This window comes from Rhinoderma darwinii, chromosome 2 (genome assembly GCF_050947455.1).
Source record: "Rhinoderma darwinii isolate aRhiDar2 chromosome 2, aRhiDar2.hap1, whole genome shotgun sequence".
NCBI classification, from domain to species: Eukaryota; Metazoa; Chordata; class Amphibia; order Anura; family Rhinodermatidae; genus Rhinoderma; species Rhinoderma darwinii.
In genome coordinates this window covers 418245090-418262853 of record NC_134688.1, presented here as the reverse complement: position 1 = coordinate 418262853, position 17764 = coordinate 418245090, and the positions used below count along the sequence as shown (strand labels likewise).

General features: G+C 40.3%; 1 protein-coding gene across 2 annotated transcripts; it reads left to right on the top strand.

The window, feature by feature from the left end:
• The first annotated feature begins 11667 nt into the window (after positions 1 to 11667).
• On the top strand, positions 11668 to 16798 carry LOC142741463 (phosphatidylinositol polyphosphate 5-phosphatase type IV-like). Of its 2 annotated transcripts, XR_012881153.1 has the most exons (12): positions 11668 to 12080; positions 12173 to 12275; positions 12464 to 12555; positions 12779 to 12903; positions 13181 to 13300; positions 13745 to 13840; positions 13947 to 14108; positions 14731 to 14846; positions 15251 to 15387; positions 15597 to 15696; positions 16317 to 16398; positions 16488 to 16798. XR_012881153.1 is itself a non-coding variant. In XM_075850834.1 (11 exons), the coding sequence occupies exons 1-10, from the start codon at positions 11830 to 11832 to the stop codon at positions 15670 to 15672; spliced, it is 1278 nt and encodes a 425-aa protein (XP_075706949.1). In that variant the 5' UTR covers positions 11668 to 11829; the 3' UTR covers positions 15673 to 15696; positions 16064 to 16284. The 2 variants fall into 2 exon arrangements, 1 of the variants encoding a protein (XP_075706949.1); XM_075850834.1 differs by lacking the exons at positions 16317 to 16398; positions 16488 to 16798 and adding an exon at positions 16064 to 16284.
• Positions 16799 to 17764: the final 966 nt, after the last annotated feature.

Here is a 17764-nt window from a genome sequence, read left to right as displayed (position 1 = left end):
TTGCAAGCCTCATTTGCATAAATACGAAAATGGTCATAACTTGGCCAAAAATGCTCGTTTTTTAAAAATAAAAACGTTACTGTAATCTACATTGCAGCGCCTATCTGCTGCAATAGCAGATAGGGGTTGCAAAATCTGGTGACAGAGCCTCTTTAAGTCCATTATTATTGAAAAAATATATAAACCATACATATTTTGCATCACCGCGTCCGTAACGGCCTGAGCTATAAAAATATTATGTTATTTATTCTATGTGGTGAATGCTGTAAAAAAATTTACATAAAGAACAATGCCAGAATTGCTTTTTTTTTGTCACTTTGCCTACCAAAAATTGGAATAAAAAGTGATCAAAAAGTCGAATGTTTGCAAAAATGATATGAAAACTATAAAAACTATAGCTCAGCTTGCAAAAAACAAGCCCTCGTATAGCTCAATCAACGAAAAATGTAAATGTTATGGCTCTCAGAACAAGGTGACAGAAAAAATATTTTTACTAAACTAACTTATTTTGCAAAAAGTTGTAAAACAGAAAAAAAGTGCTATAAATTTGCTATCGCCGGTTTCGTACTGACCCGCACAATAAACCTAACATGTAATTTATAATGCATGGTGAACGCTGCATAGAAAAAACTAGAAAACTATGCCAGAATTGCTGTTTTTTGGTCACCTTGCCTCCAAAAAACAGGATAAAAAGTGATCAAAAAGTCTCATGTACCCCAAAATGGTAGCAGTAAAAATGACAGCTGGTCCTGCAACAAAACAGCCCTCATCCACTACGTCTATAATAAAAATAAAATAAAATTAGGGAACCAGGAATGGGAGGGCCCAAACATATCTTCTGGAAGCGAGGGCACCCGCATTATACCAGAACACTTCCCAACAAAATTCCCCAAACTGCAGAGGTGCAGAGTGTGTACCAAAATGGGGATAAGAAATTACACCATTTATCAGTGCGACACTGGCCTGTGCATAAAAGGTTGCTTCACAGCGTAACACACATCTATGTATTATTTCTTTTTTACCCCATTATTATGCCCTGATGTACTCCGCACAGCTTTCATGTACCCCCACGTTATAAACTGAAACACCAGTAATACTCCAAACAAAACTACTACCAATAAAACTCCAAATGACACTGCCTCCCTTCTGTGCCCTACAGTTTGCCCAAAAAGCAGTTTACTTCCACAAATATAGCATCGCCATACCCGGGAGAACCCTTTTAACAATTTTTGGGGTGTGTGTCTCCAGTGGCACAAGCTGGGCACAACATATTTGCCACTGAAATGGCATATCTAGGGAAAAATTGCAATTTTACTTTGCACCATCCGTAGCGCATTAATTTATGGAAAAGACCCGTGGGTAAAAATGCTCACTACATCCCTTAATAAATGCCTTAAAGGGTGTAGTTTCCTAAATGGGGTCACTTCTCAGGGGTTTATTTTATTATTTCACATCAGAGCCTCTGCAATTGTGAACCAATACTTTGTAAGTCGCCAAATTAGGCCTCAATTTTGCATTGTACTCTTTCCGTCCTGAGCTCTGTCGAATGTCCAGGCATAAGATTAGGGCCACATGTAGGCTATTTCTAAGGCCTCGTTTACACTAGCGTGATTTACGCGCGTGCTACACGCGTGGTTTTCACGCGTGTCGTACGCACCTATGTAAGTCTATGGGGCAGTGCAGACAGTGCGTGAATTTTGTGCAGCGCGAATGCGTTGCGTAAAACTCACGACATGTCCTAAATTTGTGCGTTGTTCGCGTATCACGCACCCATTGAAGTCAATGGGTGCGTGAAAATCACGCATGCCACACGGAAGCACCTGCGTTGGATGCGCGTTTTTCATGCATCACTTGTTATGTCCATGTAAATGACTTGATAAAACTGGTCCAAACAAGCACAAACCAGGAAGTGCTTGAGATTCCTCAGCGTGTTTGCCACAGTCCAACCTCCACACAGACAACTGCAGTCATGCGCGTGGGATGGACGTGGAAAAGATGATCTGCCTTGTGCAGGAGAGGCATGAGATATGGGACACCCGTGCGGAGTCCTATCATGACCGCTCGGCAAAGGAAGTCGCATGGGACCACATAGGCCAGGCGCTCTTATCCAGCGAATGAAATAAAAGCACCACCCGGGACCGGCAGAGAATTGGTGAGTACATGTCTTTAAACGATGCAATGTCCCCCCTATTGAAGTAGTGTGTCCCTGTGTTTTACTTTTGCAAAATGCCCAACTTTAGTTTGGTGTTGCTGCAGCATCACTGTGTGGAATGTACTTTGCTGTGTAGGGACCGTCATGTATTTGACGGTCGAGTTGTTTGTGCGTTAACATAATGAGTGACCATGTTTTTGGTGTTCATCCTACAGTCCAGGATATTAAAACCCGGTGGAGGAGCTGCAGGGACCAATTTCGGCGCGAGTTCGGCGACAGAGGCCGAAGTGGTGATGGGGCATCAAAGAAAGGGAGGTACATATATACCAAGCAGCTGATGTTCCTGAAGGATATCATGGAGATGAGATCGTAAGTAAATGTCCTATTGCCTGCGTAAATGTTGCTTTGCACATGTCATGTCGGCCATAAAGCATTTTTGTACATTGTTGACTATTGTTTTCTGATTCTGCTTTTCTATTCCAGAACAACCGACAATCTTAACGACTCTGAGGAGGAGAGTGACCATGCAGCGTCCCAGCCTCATCCTCCCAGCAGTCGACTGCTGCCCCTAACCCCGGAGCCTACACCCCAGGACCCTGCCCCAGTAGAGTCGGACCCAGCAGAACTCCCTCCGGAAGAAAATCCACCCCCTCGAGCACCAGCCAGATGCCGACGCAGTCAGCTGCCATCCGCTTGGGCGCAAGTTGATACAATGGTCCTTGAATACCTGCGTCGTGCGGCCGACGAAGACGGGCACAACTTTTTTGCTCGTGGACTCGTGCCACTGTTGCGGAAGGTTCCAGACGATAGGCTGCCACGCCTATAGTCCGCTATAATTTCCCTTACAGCGCCACACCCCCCAACAATCCTCGCCAGTGTTTCTCGACAATTGAGCATTGGCGAGGATTAACGGAGGCTTCTACAACCTCTAATTACCCAGGCCCATCCCAACCAGCCACCCCCAGCGCACGACAACACCAATATAGATCAGTGCCTGCGCGGTTTTCCCCTGGTCCTCTTCCTGCCCGTGAGCGCCATTTTGCTCAATACAGCAGAGGTCCTGAAACCTATGCTCCGACTTTCCCTGGACCCAGCTACCAGGCACATCATCAGCACCACTATGCTGTAGACGAACATCCTCAGCAGCTCCATGGCCAGCATAGTGGTGCTGAAATGCCCGCGTATAGTTCCCCGGACCATCAATACCACAACTTGTGAAAGTGGCTGTGGGATGATCCGACTAAGGTTTCAGTTTGTAGGCCTGCATTGTTTGGTCATATGTGTTTTGCACCATGTTGGTGCCATCCTTTACTTATTTGTGTTTTGTTATTTTGCACCACGTTTTGGGTGTGCATTCAACATAAAAACGAAGGTGTTTAAAAGTTGCAATTGCGTGTGGACATTTTTTTGGACCTTCCTCTTCAAAATGATTACCTAACTGTATATTACTGTACACTCACACACTGTTGACCTGGCCCCAAAAGAAGGGCACGCGTTCAATGAGGTATTAGTTCATCTGTAGGGGTTTGCCATTGTTCTAAACAGATGTCAATGTTGGCGTGCTGTGATTTCCCAATAGCCACACAAAGGACAGTCGGGATTGGAGGAGAACTTAATTTTGATGAACAAAATTGATTCTCATCCAATCATTTTCAGGACTGTCAAATGGCAAGTACAAACCACAACAGATGTAAGCTCGCAACCCACGTCAAGGGTCCTCATGTATTGCGAGTCCCTAATACTACAAGCCCCTAACATAAAACAACAAACACTGGCCACTTCGGACCTGTGGATACAATAAACTAAGAACTATGCCACCCTTTAAATGCCATCGCGCACCCATGGTGCGGCTCCTGATGGGCTCTTAAAATATGCTGCAAAACTTTTGCGCACTCGGAGTCCAGATGTGAGAGATCTCCCTAGTGGAATTGCCGGCACAGTGTTGCTGGTGGGTGCATTTGTTAGTATATATTCGCCATCAAAAGTTGCATCATGAATGCGGCAGAAGTTATGCAGAACTACACACGCTTGGATGACACGTGTCACATTCTGCGGTGACATTTGCATTGTAGACAGAAACACCCGCCACCTGTTAGACATAATGCCAAAGGCGCATTCCACACATCTTCGAGCTCGGCATAAGCGGTAATTGAACATGCGTCGACGCTCATCCAAGCCCCTTCTTGCAAATGGCCGCATTACTTGCCTTGTCAGGGCAAAACACTCATCTGCAACTATGACATATGGGATTGGTGGTGCGCTGGAGCCAGGGAGGATGGTAGGTTCGGGTACCGCCAGTTGATTATTCACAAGTCGTTTACCCATTCTGGACGAACGAAATATGCGGGCATCAGCAGAGCTTCCATACTAGCCAATGTCTACAATCGTGAAACAATAATTACTGTCTGCCAAGACCAACAACACGATCGAAAAAAACTTCTTGTAGTTATACAGGGTGGGCCATTTATATAGATACACCTAAATAAAATGGGAATGGTTGGTGATATTAACTTCCTGTTTGTGGCACATTAGTATATGGGAGGGGGGAAACATTTCAAGCTGGGTGTTGACCAAGGCGGACATTTTGAAGTCCGCCATTTTTTAATTAACTTTAGTTTTTTCAATGGGAAGAGGGTCATGTGACACATCCAGCTTATCGAGAATTTCACAAGAAAAACAATGGTGTGCTTGGTTTTAACGTTACTTTATTCTTTCATGAGTTATTTACAAGTTTCTGACCACTTATAAAATGTGTTCAAAGTGCTGCCCGTTGTGTTGGATTGTCAATGCAACCCTCTTCTTCCACTCTTCACACACTGATAGCAACACCGCAGCATATCAAAGGTGGACACAGACATCCGGCAAAACGCACAAAATTTCTCAGGGTGACGACGTAAGTCCTCATATAGTGTATGAAAGTGCCCTTTGGAGGTACATTGGGCCACAAGTAGATGAACCCAAATCCTACTTCTTCTACGCGGCAGGTGCTGCAGCATGGGTCGCCATTCGCCAAATCGTCGCAAACTTATCCACGCGAGCAGCACACGTGCCAGCGACGGAGAAGCCATAAATGTTGCTTGCAAGCCAAGACACTTGTCAACATTTTAAACAAACACTGGTTTTGGCAGAGGATGAAATAAGGCTGACAACCTGTTCACCCAGCAAGCAGTGGTTTGGCCAGCCTGCCTTTTTGTAGGCTGGCCTCTCATTTACTCCTCCCTGCGTTTTTTACGCGCGTTTTAAACGCAGGTCGCGCGCCTGTTAAAAACGCATGACAAACGCATTTGCAACGCGCGCAATATGCTGCGTTTTTTGCGCGCGCAAAATGCACACGCTCGTGTAAATAAGGCCTAAATCTTGGAATCACAGTATAATGGTTAGAGAGCTGTCTTTTCATGGTGGCAAAAGCTGGGTACCACATATTGGCATATCTATTGAAAAATTTTAATTTTCACTCTGCAACATTGAGTGTACACTAATTTCTGGAAAACACCTGCGGGGCTAACATGCTGACTACATCACTAGGTGAATAACTTTAAGGGTGTTATTTCCAAAATGAGGTCACTTTTGGTGGGTTTCCACTGTTTTGGTACCACAGAGGCTTTGCAAATGCGACATAGCGCCCAGAAACCAATCCAGCAATATCTGCACTCCAAAAGCCAAATGGCGCTCCTTCACTTCTGAGCCCTACCATGTGCCCAAACAGAAGTTTATTACTACATATGAGGTATTGCCATATTCGGGAGAACTTGATTTACAAATGTTGTGGTGTTTTTTCTCCATTTTTTGTTAAGAAAATAAAAATGTTGCGCTAAATCTAAGTCTTGTTGGAAAAAATTTAAATGTTTATTTTCACTGCCCAATTCTAATAAAATCTATGAAAATTCTCTGGGGTCAAAATGCTCACTACTTCCCTAGATAAATTCCTCAAGGGATATAGCTTCCAAAATGGAGTCTTTTTTGGGAAGTTTCCAAAGTTTTGGCCCCACAGGGGCTTTGGAAAAGCAACATGGTATCAAGAAAACAATCCAGCAAAATCTGCACTCCAAAAGCCAAATGGCGCTCCTTCCCTTCTGAGCCCTGCCATGTGCCCAAACTGCAGTTTAGGACGACATATGGGGTATTTCCATACTCTGGAGAAGTTGCTTTACAAATGTTGGTGGCTTTTTCTTCTTTATTCCTTGTGGAAATTGATTTTCTTTTTAGCTAAACAACATCTTATTGGAAAATAATATGCATTTTTTATTTTCACATCCAAATTCTAATAAAATCTGTGGGGTCAAAATGCTCACTATATGCCGAGATGAATTCCTTGTTGGGTTTAGGTTCCAAAATGGGGACTTTTTTGGGGTGTTTCCTTTGTTTTGGCATCGCACCTCTTCAAACCTGACATGGTGCCTAAAATATAATCTAATAAAAAGAAGGCCCCAAGATCCTCTAGGCACTACATTGCTTCTCAGGACTGTGCTTCAGTAAATTAGCACACTAAAAACTGCAGAATCTGCGCAAGAAATATTAAGTTGTGTTTATCTCGTAAAACCTTCTGTGTTACAGAGAAAAAAGGATTAAAAATTAATTTCTGCAAAAAAACCTGAAATTTGTAAATTTCACACCTACGTTGCTCTAATTCTTGTGAAACGTCTGTAGAGTTAAGAAACTCTCTAAATGCTGTTTTGAATACTTTGAGGGGTACTGTTTTTAAAATGGGGTGCTTTATGGGGGTTTGTATTGTATGGACCCCTCAAAGCAACTTCAGAACTGAACTGGTCCCTGTAAAAATAGCCTTTTGAAATTTGTGTGAGAAATGTCTGCTAAAGTTCTAAGCCTTGTAACATCCTAGAAAAATAAAAGGATGTTCAAAAAACTATGCCAGTCTAAAATAGAGATATGGGAAATGTTAATTAGTAACTATTCTGTGTGGTATAACCATATGTATTACAAACAGATACATAGAAATTTGTAAAAATGCAAATTTTTCGCAAAATTTGGGTGTTTTTCACAAATAAATACTGAATGTATCTACCAAGTTTTACCAGTAACAAAGTCCAATGTGTCACGAGAGAAGAATCTCACAATCGCTTGGATGGGTAAAAGCATGCAAACATTTGCTAAAATAGACATGTTTGGAGGATTGACATGTCCTCATTAAATCCAGTGACTCACAGCTGACGTCTTCGCTGATTGTAGACGTTCTCTTTTCTTTTCTTCCCTTTCCAGCCAAGATTGTTATGACGACTTTCCATAATAAATGCAGAGTCTGCTGCCCAGACTATTTTTGGCTGATTGCTTCTGCAGCCATTCCCAGCATTTTAAGTAACAAGAATAAACTCAGACCCCAGACCAAACACCAAAATTAATTCATACCCTAGACCAGACCCCTATATAAATTCAGAACTTAAACAGGACTCTAAATTAAGATTCCAAACCTTACCGCTTTTATAATCCAATTCCTAACAAGACCCCTTAATTTTAATGGGACAGGGGTGCAACACTGTGCACAGCCGCTAGAAATGTAACAGCACGTGCAAGTACGAACAAGAAGGTAAACCATGAAAACAATGAAGAGGCTGCAGCTCTCATTCAAGGGTTGCAGACCCTTCAAATAGCTGATCGGCGAGGGTGACAAGAGTCGAACCCACACCGCTCTAATATTGACAGCCTATCCTAAGTATTGGCCATTAGTTTTAAAAACCCAGATAACCCCTTTGAATAATAAAATTCCTGCTTTCTGCAGCTGTCACTGTGTACGGTTTGTTGTATATAAATTTATATAACTTCCACTTAGTGCAATGCAACATGCAGTAAATCCATATACAGAAAGCTGCCCCTAGTTGTACCTGCAGGCACCCAGAATTGTATTATTTCAATAAAGCTGTGTATAGGGAAGCAGGGAATGAACTCTCTATCAGAAAAACGAAGCTTGGCTTAAAAAGATAATTGCTGCATTTCTGGGATCACATATAACACCGCTAACCTGAGAAATATAGAAACATGTATGCCCGATAAACATTATTATGACAAATTATTCACTTATTTAATGACTAATAAAACAAACTCATTGAACCTTTTTACATGCTGTGGATTTCTCAGGTATTAATGGGTTTCATACATACTGTAGTTATATGATGTTCACTGGCAACCATTGGATGATGAGGACATGAGACATTTGTAAATCACTTAAGCATTTCTTGATGTCGCTCCCTGTCTTTGCAGTTTACCTAATGGGCCAGCAATGGTTTTAGGAGTGACCCGGATTAAAGGACCAGGCAGGAATTCTTTGGTCCTCTTGACTTCAAATGCTGCAGAGAATGTGGTATCCATAAAATGATCATGCAGCCATTTTTCATGAATACATCTGGGTGTTGGTCTTCTACCCCCTCTGGGAGGCCTATGATCTATATACTATCCCAACTTAGTTGGTTCCCGAAGTTATTCGCCTTCTGGTGCCACAAATCTACTTTTTAGAACAGGAGAGCAACTGGCAGAGATTATGTGCAGTTATCTCTGAGCTATTTATGCTGAATACGTTCACATCAGGTCTGACCGTCTCCTCTCAGGATGAATAGATCGATTCTTACCACCTCTTTATTCCCTCGAGAGCTGAGCACAGGAGATGCAGCATGTAGGATGTTCTTACTGGTGCAGAGCCCCAGCACCTTATGAGGGTCTTCAGGTTTTTAGTCATATTTATTACAAAGATTATGTATTTTAATATAATATTAATTGTTTCCTCAATGTCACACAGACAGAAATTATTATCTATCAGATGTTCAGCAGCTGCAGATCCGTACAGATTGTAATAACTAGACACACACTAAACCAACTGGGAGAGATGAACATTACAAGTTCCATGCACCAAGACTGAACCAAATCTCTGACTTTTACAATTTATTATGGGTTTTAATTCTATCCCTGATCTCCTTTCTTGGCAGTACTGGGTAAGAGTCTGTCCACGGAAACATTATGAATATAGAAACTGCATTAAAAATATAAATAACAATCAACCATTAAAAATAATGGTGAATCCATATTGAAATATGCAAATTATGTGTGTTGTCATAAAAGCAGCTCACACCGGGTATATCTATTGTGATGTCACCACTATTAATGATGGTAAATCTATACTTGAAATATGCAAATTATGGGTGAGGTCATAAAAGCATCTATTGTGATGTCATAGAGCTTGGGTATATGCAATGATGCTGGTCACAGAGCTGTCACTCAGTTGGATGTGACCGGTAAGTTCTCTATCATTTCTCTATCTGTACCTGACTCTGATCGATCCATTATATTAGGAACATTGAATCCATGTCTTCAAGATATGGTTTAGTAGTGGTTGTAATATCTTTTTTTGTTTCATTATACAATTGAATTGCTTAAATATCATAGAAAGAACACAGGCTGTAAGAAATGGCAGCCTACATTCAGCCGATAATAGATTTGCAGGGTAACAGCACATAATTTTGGTTCCCTGCAGCCCTGAGAACTTATTTTGTCTCTCGATTGTAAAGGAGAAATTACAGTATGGTCATATTAGGGGACTGTTATGTAGTAAGTCCTTATATTAGTGTAAATTCCCTAAAAATAATTCCATAAATGAACACATTAACACAATGTAATAACATTCAGAATTTTGATCAAGTAATATAAAAAAACATGTAAAAGCCATTGAAAATGCCATATTAAGATCTGTAAGTTATAACAAGTGTAGTTAGGTAATCCACCTACACTATATGGGCAATAGTATTTGGACACCTCTCCTAATTATTGAGCCAAGAATCAGCTGGATGGGTGTAAAACACATCGCCATTGAATTTTGGAGCAGGGGAAACATGTTCTGTTGAGTAATAAATCACGGTTCACTATCTGGCAATCTAATGGACACATTTGCGTTTTGTGCCTGCCCGGAGAATGCTACCTACTGGACTGTATAGTGCCTATAATAAAATGGAGTGAAGTTTGTATAATGGTCTGGATTGTTTATAAGGGGCTGGATTAAATCCCCATTTTTCCAGTAGGGGTTAATAAGACTATTTAAACAATTGTATGCTTCCAACTTTGTGGTAATAGTTTGGGTATGACCCTTTCCTGTCCTAGTATGACTGTGCCCCTGTGCACAAAGAGGGTCCTAAAGACATGGTTTGACAAGTTCGATGTGGAGGAACTTGCGTATCTGCACAGAACCCGGACCTCAATCCCAACAAAACCTTTGGAGTGAATTGGAAAGGCAATTGCGAGCCAGACCTTTTTGCCCAACATCAGTGTCTCAACCATTGGTGTCCACATACTTTTGGCCATATACTGTAGTGTACCGAGTGTATATCTATTGTGATGTCACCGAGCTTAGGTATAAAGTATAGTGCTGGCCAGAGGGCTGTCATTTATCAGGTGGATGTGACCGGTAAGTACTTTATCATTGCTATGTCTCTAGAACAGTCTCATCTATCAGTCTCTTTATGAATATTGGATTCTTACATGTAATTCTAGTGTTTGTCGTTTTATTTTTGTTTTTTATTTGGCATAATTATACACTAGGAAATTGCTTAAATAGCAATATTGTGGCCTGTCACATCTGCTCCATAGACAGAATGCAGATTGCAGACAGAAATTGGTGTCTGCATTCTGCTGGTAGATTCATAAAGCAACCACAAAGCAAAGAATGTGAATCTCTGGGAACTTATTATCACACCCTGCAGTTTATAACACCAGTAATTCTCATAATAAATGTTTATAAGGGAATTCATATTTATGAATTTTAGGCTTTCTGTCTGTAGACTATACTATTTATATATCAGGTCAATCCTGAATATTAGCTGGTATGGCTATGCAACCAACCTACATCAGGTGCTGCTATTGTGATGTCTTGAGATGAGTCTAGATAGCCGTGTTTCTTACTGCGTCTATGGTAGTATTGGTTTTATTACAAGATTTTAATTATTTGATATTTGAATCATGTACATAAATAAATGATTATAAGGAGTATTGTTTTTTTTTTTATTTTTTTTTAGTAATAAAATATTAGTAAGTCCAGGAATAAACAGCCTAATAGCATTCGTCAGACTAAATTGTAGAAGGATAGTGGTAATCCACTGGAAACGTGTCCTTATTAACAATTGAAATTAATAATTATGTATATAATCATAATAATAATAATAATAATAATAATAATAATAATAATAATAATAACAATAAAAAAGATAAAGATAAAAAGTATTTATTACTAACTCCAATTACTTAGGTTCTAAATTCTGGCTATCAATTAATATAAAAAAAAATTCAACCCTTTAAAATGCCATATGGTCAATTTAACAACCAATACATTGTTTCAGCTTCCAAACCTAATACAATGTTATCAACAGGAGGTCCCAGGTCCAAGACCCCAAGTCATGTGATCTTCTGACACTTATGATTGACAATATTCTGTTATAGGAATACCCCATTTAATAACAAATTTTTCCAGCTAGTTTCATCACAAGTAATGACCCCCTTATCGTTTTCTGGTCTTTCTAGGTCTTGCTGTTGGATTGACACTGTGTTACTTACTGTGTTGCTTATACGGTTAGCAATTCGTCCTATTTTCGGAGAACTAGTGGCGATTAGTCAAATTCTATCTTGACTGTCTCCTGGTTTTCTACCAAGGACATTGGTGCAGTTTTGCACCCGGGCATTAAACAACCATGCCCTTTTGGAAAAAATCTAAGAAATATCATGTCTCCCAAATTCCTGATAAAGGAAATCTGATGGGAGACATACCAACTATGGAGGAGCCTAACATCTCGCTCCAGAAGTTTTCTGTCATCAAAGATATGGCAGATGAAAAATCCAGCGATGTTAGTCACAGCAAATATTGTGACATTACGTCAAAGAACACCAAGAAGAGCGCATTCAGCCTGCTGACCCGCCTGCGCTCCAAAAATATCCGTAAAAGGTATGTAACTAATAATTCTCATACATTGCTCAGATATCCAGAGCTGTGGTATAACAGTCACTAGATCTTTAATTCTCCCCATATCTTCACAGAAACTTAGGCAGCAGCGCTGTGATCGGCGCTAAAGAACTGGATCGCTATTTCCCAGATAGACGGTTGAAACTATATGTTGCCACCTGGAATATGGAGGGAAAGGTGAGAAGTAATGTACAATATTTATTGTGACCCTTCAGTGTGCCCGAGCACAAGTTGGATGAAATGGGCCAGTAACCATGTCTCTTTAGTTTGTAGTTGAATATCACATAGACAGGTTATATTCTACCCTATGTCAGTTTAGTTGGCACTCTTTGTATACAATATTAATGTTTGTATATTTTGAACAGGATTACCCGCAAAATCTGGAGGATCTGCTGTTACCATCAGATGATACGAAAGACATTTATGTTATTGGCGTTCAGGAAGGATGTCCAAACAGGTAAGTCTTCTCAGGTTGTCTTACACCAGCCTATGACTGCAGATGGACAGCAGGGCGGCTGATACAAATTCTCTCTCAATGCTCTACTTATTGTATTATCACTCCTTAATTTTCAAAATTTATCCCCAGAGGTTATTATATGGAGTGTTGATACAGATGAGTTGAGTACCTTAATCTTGTGTCATTTATTAATATGTAAATCTGAAATTGTGTCTTCTTGTAGACGGGAATGGGAGATAAAATTACAGGAGACCCTTGGACCACACTATGTATTATACCACTCCTCCGGCCTCGGAGTCCTGTATCTCACCATCTTTGTTCGACGGGAACTAATCTGGTTCTGCTCAGGTAAGATTCACATTCCTACGTCTACATAAGAAGTCTTGAATGTAGTCATTAGCTGGAACATCTTATTTAGTTATTAGAATTAGATGCCTAAGAGCTTGGCTCTCAGATTCTTGACTTCTGAGTATTGGAGATCTAAAAGTTCACACCACAGTTACAAAGTATGAAATTATGTTCTAGTAATATTTCCATAGTTTAATTGGAAATAATTTCTATTTCATTGTTGCATGTAGTACTCTTAACCACTGACCCGTCTTTTTGTGTTTCATTTCTTATACAGAGGTAGAGCACACCCATGTAACAACCAGGCTATTCCACTATGTGAAAACTAAAGGAGCCTTGGGTGTTGCCTTCACCGTCTTTGGAACATCTTTCCTTTTTATTAATTCACATCTGAGATGTAAGTATTTCCAATATTAATATATGACCATGTACAGTTTTCCTTTGTATAAAATTGCTGCTATTTGATAATTAACTGAAATATATGGGATGATACGAAGAGATCTGTACTAATAATGTTTTGGTAAAAATAAAAGGCTCGTTCCTGTTTGATCAAACTTTTTCTAATCTATCAATCTCATTCTATGTTGTGAGTGGCCAGTAATACAGATACACGCAGGTACAATTAGTGCAGGAGGGGGTGGCGGCGGCTGGTTTCAGTTGCGCCGCCTCCCCCTCAGAGAGGTAGCAGGGCGGACGGTGCGGCCGTATAATCCCTCACACCCACCCCTCCTCTCCATTAGCAGCGGTGGCGCACTGCAATGTGTTTTTTTGAAAATAATATGCGGTTCGGGCCGCCCATATGATCATCCGCCACTGCTAATATGTATTTTTTTGTTGGCAGTTGGGGCAGTCAACAAGAGGATCCAGGACTATAAAACCATCACTGAGGGTCTCCGTCTGCCTCAAATTATTCCGGAAAGAATCAACTCCAATGCCTGTGAGTATTACTTATGTGGTTGAACCTATGGATCCTTTTATCTCTCTATTTGTCTCCGTTGAGTCTAAAGCAGTCATGTGCTATAATTTTTTTTTTTATTCTACAGTGGACGTCACCAGCCGCTTTGATCGGGTGTTTTGGTTTGGAGACCTCAATTTTCAACTTAAAGAGGACAGAAAAAATGTGGAATCTCTTCTGCAGAAAATCGAAGGAAAAGATATGTCCAGTCTCCTCAAACACGACCATCTGAATGAAGCCAAGAACAATGGTATATTTACTAGTAGATACATGTCTATCACTCCTCAACCTTCATTAAAGTGGTTCTCCACCTTCTGACAACTGATGACCTATCCACCGGATAGGTCATCATCAGTATATCATCGGTGCAGGTCCGACACCTGGACGCTGCACCGTTAAGCTGCTCCAGTGGCCTGCGGGCACCGGATGTTATGGCACACAATGCTATGTACGGAGCTGGAAGCAGTTGGCTCCGTACATAGCATAGCTGCCATAATGCATAACTGTAGGTCTGCCTCCTATTCACTTGAATAGGAGCAGAGTTGCAGTACTGCAGCTCGGCTGCAATTCCGTGGCCGGCGCCAACTGCATCCGGCATGTACGTCCGGTGCTCAAAGGCACCGGACCAGCTGATTAGTGCAGGGTCCGGGTGTCGGACCACCACAGATCATGTACTGATGACCTATCTGGTGAGTATGTCATCAGTTGTCAGAAGTTGGAAAACCCCTTTAATACCACAACCACTTCCACAGATTAATACAAATCACTGACATGATGGTTGATATGTTCCCCAAATTCTTATATAGTGCTAAAATTATCGATTGCTCCTTTTTTTTTTTAATACTGACAACTTTTTTTTCTTTCAACTTAAGGATCCATATTTCTAGGGTTCATGGAGCACACCATTGATTTCCTTCCTACATATAAGTTTGACATTGGCACAGACACCTATGATACATCAGCAAAGCAGAGAATTCCATCATATACGGTAAGAGATCTTATTTCCAGGTCTACAGAGCTTGAGAGACAATAGAATCCATGGGCCAGAGCACCCATTATATAATGAATCCCCTCCCCCAATGTAATGAATTGTTATTATAATAGTTGGAAGAGTAATTTCTTATGAACAAAGCTTTCAGTTCATTTTACTTTTATGTAGTGAGTTTGTCATCACAGTTTCCCAGTGTAATATGTCGTTGCCCAGCATGGGTCAAGGATACTTATTTAATTAAATCTGTGTGACCAAGTCAAACCTAAAATGCAATAAAGTCTCAATATTCTGCGATATAAATAAAGTAGGCCCAACATTTAGGTCTGTGATGTTTTGCAGTTTAATAATATATTATAATATGATTTCACTAATGATATTTGTTATTTTCATGACCTCTACAGGACAGGGTGTTGTTTAAAAGCCAAAGTGAGGGAGATGTGCGAGTCCTGAGATACGACTCTTGCCCTGTTTTGAAGACCTCAGACCACCGACCTGTTTTTGGCATCTTTGAAGTAAAGATCAGGCCTGGTTCAGATGAGTAAGTCATGTTTTCCTCCATGTTGTTGGTATGATACTTTCAGTAGCCGTCATTACTACATGGTCCTTATAGCCAGAGCTCACACTTTGGGGCAGGTGGCTGTACACCTTGGTGACAGTGCTGGAGGATTATAGGATGTGAAACTAAGCAAAGTGTGGTTACCTGCTAAAATTATCATATGTCTTACATAAATATATTTCTCATTCCAGCATCCCCTTGGCTGGTGGACGCTTTGATCGTAAAATCTATGTAACGGGCATTAGGAGGAAAGGACAAAAAAAGTAGCTGCATCTGTTCATGTCCTTACAGGTAAGAGCTTTGTAGTTGTCTATTATGTTTGCGGTGAAAATTTTCTTCCATCTCTTAGGTTTTCCTCTGTATCTGTAATTTATTTTATCAACTAATTTAACTAAAGTGTAAATAAGTATTTTCAATCTTAAAATTCCAACTCCTTGTATTCAGACACTTTTTCATTTCTGAATGAAGGTTGTGGGCTTTGGGGAACAACTTCCCCAACTGTAAGCATGTATGTAGTATAGTACAATGAGTTTCCTAAAGGAACCGGTCATCTGAATGGATGGAACAACTGGATTTTATGATGCATTAGCTTCTAAGCAAAAATGATGGATACAAGGAACATTGTTATCGATGGAAGACATTACTTGGCATCCGGCAGGACTCCTAAGGAACAGTCACAATCTCCGGGGCATAAAACATCGGAACATTAGAAAGTTCCCGTAACATGCTGAAGAGCGCAGCTCTAGGTCAGACCCACTGCTTGCATCAACCATCTTCAAGGTTTGTAGTGTGACCCCCAGGATCAATTAAGAAATTTATTTACCTCAAATCACCTTAAAAAGTCTTCTAGATTTTGTGTCTGCTAAGAAACACACATTATAGAACATTAATAGCAAATATTTGTCTTGCAGCATAAACATCAATTCCGCAGTACATCTGGCGAGAATAGCGCTCCCTGTCACCGGAGGAGCCACCATCAATGCTGATAGAAAGGTAAGTTCCTCTGGATGTGTCCCCTCTCTATATTTATCAAGCAGCCTGAATGATCAATATTTAATAGGGTTGTGTGCTTCTCCCCCCAGAACAAGTCAGCAGATATCAACAGAACATCAACACCAATAACAACCAAGGGCAGAATCCGCCATCTTACAAGAATTCCAAAGGCGAGACTTAACATTTCTACAACATCTGTCACAGAAGAGGCATCAATGTGGTCACCAGGGCATCAATATCACCCAGAAGACCAGATTCAGAACAGGACAATATGTCATCTCTTCTTGTGTCTGTGGAATCCAGATTTTCCACCCCTTACTGATACTACAGTATATACTGTGACATATTCCGTAGTTTTTGCTGTATCTTGTATTACCATCATATTTACCATTATATATTTTGATCCACAAAAACCTTAAATAAATCTTTAACATCAATCCATAAGTGTGACTGGTAATTGTTATGTGCGCGGCTGCAACTTACCACAGTGTATACAATTCACCTAACCGACCTTTCACAGCGCTATTTGTGTGACATCGTGTTTAATCCAGTGGTAGGTGACAGGACATTGTATCATATGTACACAATACAGAGTGTATGGAACGTGCCGCCATATGTACTGGATTATATCCTGTAGGACAAAGAGTGACAGGAGATGTAAAACATTAATATATTTGATAGTTGCTTTACCCCTTAACCCCTTAAGGACGCAGATTTGTTTTGGCCTTAAGGCTCAGAGCCCATTTTTCAAATCTGACATATTTCACTTTATGTGGTAATAACGTCGGAATGCTTAAACCTACCCAAGGGATTCTGAGATTGTTTTCTTGTGACACATTGGGCTTCATGTTCGTGGTAAAATTTGGTCGATATATTCAGTGTTTATTGGTGAAAAATTGCAAAATGTAGAGAAAATTTTGAAAAAATAGCATTTTTCAGAATTTAAATGCATCTGCTTGTAAAACAGACGGTTATACCACCCAAAATAGTTACTAGTTCACATTTCCCATATGTCTACTTTAGATTGGCATCGTTGAACATTGTTTTATTTTTGTTGGACGTTACAAGGCTTAGAACATAAACAGCAATTTCTCATATTTTTAAGAAAATTTCAAAAGCCTTTTTTTTAAGGTACCTCTTGAGTTCTGAAGTGGCTTTGAGTGGCCTATGTATTAGAAACCCTGATAAAACACCCCATTTTAAAAACTAGACCCCTCAAAGTATTCAAGACAGCATTTAGAAAGTTTTTTAACCCTTCAGGCATTTCACAGGAATTAAAGCAAAGTGGAGGTGAAATTTGCAAATTTCATTTCTCTTGCTGAATTTAAATTGTATTAATTTTTTTTCTGTAACACAGAAGGTTTTA